General features: G+C 51.1%; 1 protein-coding gene and 1 long non-coding RNA gene across 5 annotated transcripts in view; one reads left to right on the top strand and one right to left on the bottom strand.

The window, feature by feature from the left end:
• The window catches only part of LOC132220664 (uncharacterized), a 747,794-nt gene that overhangs the window by 114,409 nt on the left and 627,259 nt on the right, over nucleotides 1-6,126 (bottom strand). The gene's annotated exons all lie outside the window — the stretch shown is intronic.
• TADA1 (transcriptional adaptor 1) overlaps nucleotides 70-6,126 on the top strand; it is a 19,009-nt gene continuing 12,952 nt past the window's right edge. For 2 of the 4 annotated variants that reach the window (XM_059673362.1, XM_059673363.1), the window contains exons 1-3: nucleotides 70-192; nucleotides 4,382-4,473; nucleotides 4,710-4,775. In XM_059673362.1, the coding sequence (XP_059529345.1) occupies nucleotides 119-192; nucleotides 4,382-4,473; nucleotides 4,710-4,775 (232 nt within the window). In that variant the 5' untranslated portion in view covers nucleotides 70-118. The remainder of the gene's footprint in view (nucleotides 193-4,381; nucleotides 4,474-4,709; nucleotides 4,776-6,126) is intronic. The other 2 variants (XM_059673365.1, XM_059673364.1) reach the window with 2 other exon arrangements.

Here is a 6,126-nt window from a genome sequence, read left to right as displayed (position 1 = left end):
TCGGGGGGCGGGGCGGGCGGGAGCGGGCTGGGCCTCCGGCGCGAGGCCTCCGCCGCGTTGGTTCTTCGGTTGCGCGGCGCGGCGGCCGGCTCTGCGGTCGGGCCGGGAGCTGGGAGCAATGGCGACCTTTGTGAGCGAGCTGGAGGCGGCCAAGAAGAACCTGAGCGAGGCGCTGGGCGACAACGTGAAACAGTAAGCGGCGCGGCCTGCGGCCTCCGCGCGGGGCTCCGGCCCAACCGCCGCACCGCCCGGAGACGCCCCCGCCGCCCGGGCCTGGGCTGCCGGCGTCGCGGGCGGCGGGGCCCTGCGCTGGGCGGGCCGCCGGGCCTCTCGCGCCGCAGGCCGCCTCCCCGCCTCCCTGGGCGCCGGGCCGGCCCTGGGGGGAGCGGGAGAAGCGCGCTTCACGCCCCGGCCTCCTGCGCGGGGGCGGCCCGGTGCGGGGCGCCCCGGGAGGGCTTCCTGGAGGCGGAGGCTCTGAGCCGGGGTGGGCTGTCGGCGCCGAGGACGGCAGTTTCGGCCCCTCCGGTAGAATAGTAGCGGGCACTTAGGGAGCACCTTTCAAGCGCTCTAAGCCTTGGGCACTGCCTCCTCCCACCTCACAGCAGATGTGAGCCAGGTGCGGTCACTCCCGTGTGATAGGTTTGCAGATGGAGATCCGGGAGCGTAGTAACTGCAACTGGAGAGTAGGTCACAGCAGGTTTGGCACCCTGGCCCTGATACCTGACGGGTTGGTTGCAGAGGGCCCAGGTGCCCAGCCACACCTTCCCCAGGTTACAGCAGGGACGGAGGACCCTGTTGGGCCGGATAGCATCGTAGGAGCAGCCTCTGAGATGCTGTGTCCAGGCCGCAGTGGAGGGTCGTGCTCAAACAGGTGCTGAGTGCTTTGGCTGACTTGGTCATGTGTTATTTTCTGCAGGTGTCTCAGTGCCTCCTAGTCTGACCCCCTTGCACGCCTCGGCCTCACGGGGGCGGGCGGGCTTGGTTTTGGTGTTGAGGAAACAGCCGTTTGGCTGTGGGTGTACAGTGAGGGACCAGCTAGGTCAGTCTCCCAGCCTTGGAGAGCCAGGGCTGCTGTTTGGGCACAAGTTTGCCCAGAGGTAGGCAGCACCGTGTTGGAACAGCTTCCCTGCAGAGCCTCCTCGGCTCTGAACCAGCTCCCACGCTCCAGACCTGTGTGTGTTTGCGTGTTTCTTGTAAACTAGGGAGGCGGGTTTCTTGTGTGACTGACCTCCTGTTGGATAGAAGAGGATGGGAAAGGAGCTCTGTTCCACTTCCTAATTGTTCCTGCCCTTTAAAAAACAAAGAAGGCCTCTAAGTGTCCCCTGTTGGGAAGTTATCAGTACTGAGCGTGCGAAACGTGGTGGCAAGCGCTGGAACTAAACATGTTTGGCTGTTGAGTGAAATGGATCTTAGGCGACTTTAAGATTCCATTAAGGCTGCGGGTTTTCTCCTGGAAAAATTTTTTTTTCACATGAATCCAGAGCTTTGGCTGCAACTTCATCCATCCATGGCCAGTTCCATGCAGAGATCGTGGCCAGGTACATACAGTGATCATGGCCAGGTCCGTGCAGAGATCATGGCCAGGTCTGTACAGAGATCATGGCCAGGCACATACAGAGATCATGGCCAGGTCCGTGCAGAGATCATGGCCAGGTCCGTGCAGAGATCATGGCCAGGTACATGAGCGATCATGACCAGGTCCGTGCAGAGATCATGGCCAGGTACATGAGCGATCATGGCCAGGTCCGTGCAGAGATCATGGCCAGGTACATACAGAGATCATGGCGAGGTCCGTGCAGAGATCATGGTTGGGTACGTGCAGAGATCATGGCCAAGTCTATGCAGAGGTCATGGCCAGGTCTATGCAGAGATCCTGGTTGGGTACATACAGAGATCATGCTGAGGTGCCCAGAAGCTAATTGGTAAACAGGAGAGGCACTGCTTGGGGCACAATAAGGCAGTGAGGGCATTAAACCATCTGGTTGAGAAATCTCTGCTTTTTTTCTTTTCCTGTTAGGAACTCAGATGAGCATTAGAAAGTAAACAAGTGTGAACTGAAAGTGATTATGAGACATGTACTAATTTATTAATCCTGCTTCATGGACAGGGAGCAGCTTCCTTAAGCACAAACAGGGGTGTGGATGTGAAAACGCATGTATTGTACTCGTTTCAAGCGGCGTTATGTTATGTGAGAAAGGGTTGAATCTTTTTTTTCTGCCAGCCAACTAGTTATTTTTGTGATTAGCGGTTGCTTTTCACTTTAAAAACCACTAAGTTTCTGACATCCATGGGTGTTTTCTGGGTGGTGAGCCGTTTTAGAAACCATTTACTTCAGCCAGTGAGATTGAAACTGGACTGTATTTGAAGGGAAAGAGGTCAGCCAGAAACAGTATTAATGACCACTCCCCAGCCCGTAAAACACACACATTTTAACATATAAATCTATTTTGAAATTGAATTATAATTGACAGGTAATATTGTATTAGTTTTGGATATACAACATAATGATTTGGTATTTGTAAATATTGCAAAATGATCACCACAGTAAGTCTACTTACCTTTGTTACCATACACTAAATATGTTGCTCTGGCTGGTGTACTAAGGGGTTGAGTGGCAGCTTACACACCAAAGGGTCACGGGTTCGAGTCCCAGTCAAGGGCACATACCTGGGTTGCAGGTTCATCTCCAGTCCTGGTTAGGGAAGGTGTGGGAGGCAACCAATTGATGTGTCTCTTTCACATCCATGCTTTTCTCTTTCTCTCTCTGTCCTCCTCCTCCTCCTCCTCCTCCTCCTCCTCCTCCTCCTCCTCCTCCTCCTCCTCCTCCTCCTCTTCCTCCTCTTCCTCCTCTCCCTCCCCTCTCCCTTCCACTCTAAAAATCAATGGGGAAATATTTATTCAGGTGAAGATTAACAAAACAAAACAAAAAGTTTTCTTGTGATAAGACCTTTTAAGGTCTCTCTTAGCAGCTCGCAAATCTGCAGCACGGCAGTATTAGCTGGAGCCTGTCACACTTTAAATGCGCATGTTAAATGCAGGCTTCTGAAGAGTCCTGGCCTCTTAGGAGGGGACAGTGAGGACAGAAAGGGCCAGCTGTGCTTTTGGCCACTTGGCTCATGAGTCCGATTCTGTGACTACCTGTCAGCGCCTTTCACGGAGGTCTTTCCTCCCTTTCCCACCGGTGGGTATGCTGATTGCCAGGTGCCCTAGTCTGCGGGGGTGGCCATAACAATGCCATGGACTGGGGGACCTAAATGGGAATGTATTTCCCACCGTCTGGAGGCTAGAAGTCTGACATCAACGGTCAGCAGGGCCAGTTTCTTCTGAGGCCTCTCCCCTGGGCTCGGTGATGGCCGTTTTCTCGTGTCTCTCTCCGGCCTGTCTCATAAGGACGCCAGTCACGGTGGGGCAAGGTCCGCCCTGACACCCCCATGGGAACTGAGCCCCTCTCGAAAGGCCCTGTCTCCAAATAGTCACATTCTGGGGTGGAGAGCAGGGCACTCACCCTCACACTAAGTCAGTGGTTCTCAACCTTCCTCATGCCACGACCCTTTAGTACAGTTCCTCATGCTGTGGTGACCCCCAACCATAAAATTATTATTATTATTTTTAAATATATTTTATTGAGTTTTTACAGAGAGGAAAGGAGAGAGATAGAGAGTTAGAAACATCAATGAGAGAGAAACATCTACCAGCTGCCTCCTGCACACTCCCTACTGGGGATGTGCCCGCAACCAAGGTACATGCCCTTGACCGGAATCGAACCTGGGACCTTTCAGTCCGCAGGCCGACGCTCTATCCACTGAGCCAAACCGGTTTCGGCCATAAAATTATTATTATTATTTTTTTAATATATTTTATTGATTTTTTACAGAGAGGAAGGGAGAGAGATAGAGAGTTAGAAACATCGATGAGCGAGAAACATCGATCAGCTGCCTCCTGCACATCTCCCACTGGGGATGTGCCCGCAACCCAGGTACATGCCCTTGACCAGAATCGAACCTGGGACCTCTCTATCCACCGAGCCAAACCGGTTTCGGCCATAAAATTATTTTCATTGCTACTTCATAACTGTAATGTTGCTACTGTTATGAATTGTAATGTAAATATCTGATATGCAGGATGTATTTTCATTGTTACAAATTGAACATAATTAATGCATAGTGATTAATCACAAAAACAATATGTAATTATATATGTGTTTTCCGATGGTCTTAGGCAACCCCTGTGAAAGGGTCATTCGACCCCCAAAGGGGTCGCGACCCACAGGTTGAGAACCCCTGCACTAGGGAGTAGAAATTGCCCTCAGGGTGGACAAGGTTAGGTGGACGCGGGGAAGAAACAAAACCTGTGATTCTTCATAATTTCTCTGCCCCTGCAGATACTGGGCCAACCTGAAGCTGTGGTTCAAGCAGAAGATCAGCAAAGAGGAGTTTGACCTGGAAGCGCATAGACTTCTCACACAGGATAATGGTAAAATAACTACCCACCTGGAGGGCTCCCCAGCTGTGCAGTAAATTAGTCTTTTCACTTAAAAAAATAAGAGTTTGATTTTAGTGGTCTATAAGGCCATTTTAATAATGTGGTATTTAAAATTAAGTGTAAAGAATGGCAGAACAGGGGATACCCAAAATCCTTAAAAGCTCTGCTGAAGTAGTGGTTTCCTTTTAACTATCGTGTATTTGACCCTGCACTCCTCTCTTTTACAGTGCACTCTCACAACGAGTTCCTCCTGGCCATTCTCACGCGGTGCCAGATTTTGGTGTCTACCCCAGGTAAGGGAGCGACAGTACGCCCGAGACACTGGCTTCAGCTTCCAGAAACAGACACCTGTGTTTGCAAGCGAAATGTTCTTTGAAGGGCTGAGAAAGGGGTGGTGTGTTGGTGCAGATTCCTTTATGGCCATGTTAAAGCCGGGCTCTCGCTGGACTCACGGCACCTTTGGTCATGACTCCCCACCCCACTGGACTTCAGACACTGAAGTTGTGTGAAGTGGGGAAGGGCTGGGCGGCCAGGATGAAGAAGTGGAGGCCAGTGCGGGGAGGACAGCAGCGGGGGTTTGCATAGATGGAGGGGGTGGGGATTACAACTTGTGGGGAACCTGGGCTCCCACTGGTGAGATACTGGCACCTGGAAGGTAGGTTAGAGCTTCCACATGTATGTTAGGCAGATTATTGGTGGAGAACAAAGGTCTTGGACAGCAGCCTGTTGGGAGGTTGAACTAAACAGGTGTTGATAGAAACACCCACCCCTGTGTCCCTAATTGCTTGGAGCTTAAGTGGTACAAGCCACCTCTTTCAGCCATCTTGTTTTAATCAATTCGTCCAAAACAAATAATTGAATACATGCAAAATTTGCCCCATGATAAAACTTACCCTGGGCTCTTGTTAAAAAGTGCATTCTTAGGTACCTCCTGCTGTCGAGTAAGTTGAATATTTTTTAAAAAGGGCTGTGGAGATGCTGATGATCATGTATTAAAAGCCCATATTTATCTAGAAATGGCCAGTGTTTTGTATCATCCATCCCCATGCCAACCCCTATTGTGTGATAAAGAATTCAGGAAAGGTCGCCTGGAGCCCAGTTCCTCCTCCAAGAAGTACCCATTGGGTGCGTCCCTAACGCTCACCTGCCCTCACAGCAGGGGCTCACACGTGTCAGGTTCCTGTGTTCTGTTCAGCTTAGCGTGGACTTTGGCCGGGAGGATCATAGAGGTAATCCACTTCATTGTGAAAACCTAATTTGATTAGAGAACCAACACCGTGAGGATCAGATCTTGCTTTTGAGGCAGATCTTGCTTTTGAGCGTACTGTGAGGCGCCACACAGCCAAGAGATACGGGATCTGAAATGAAAACCCTGGTTGAATGGAGACCTGGGTACAGGTTTAGCTTAGAGCAGCGGTTCTCAACCTTCTGGCCCTTTAAATACAGTTCCTCATGTTGTGACCCAACCATAAAATTATTTTCGTTGCTACTTCATAACTGTAATGTTGCTGCTGTTATGAATCATAATGTAAATATCTGATATGCAGGAATGGTCTTAGGCGACCCCTGTGAAAGGGTCGTTCGACTGCCAAAGGGGTTGCAACCCACAGGTTGAGAACCGCTGGCTTAGAGAAAGGAGCTAAT

This window comes from Myotis daubentonii, chromosome 18, assembly GCF_963259705.1.
Source record: "Myotis daubentonii chromosome 18, mMyoDau2.1, whole genome shotgun sequence".
NCBI classification, from domain to species: domain Eukaryota; kingdom Metazoa; phylum Chordata; class Mammalia; order Chiroptera; family Vespertilionidae; genus Myotis; species Myotis daubentonii.
This window is presented reverse-complemented; position numbering and strand designations above follow the sequence as displayed.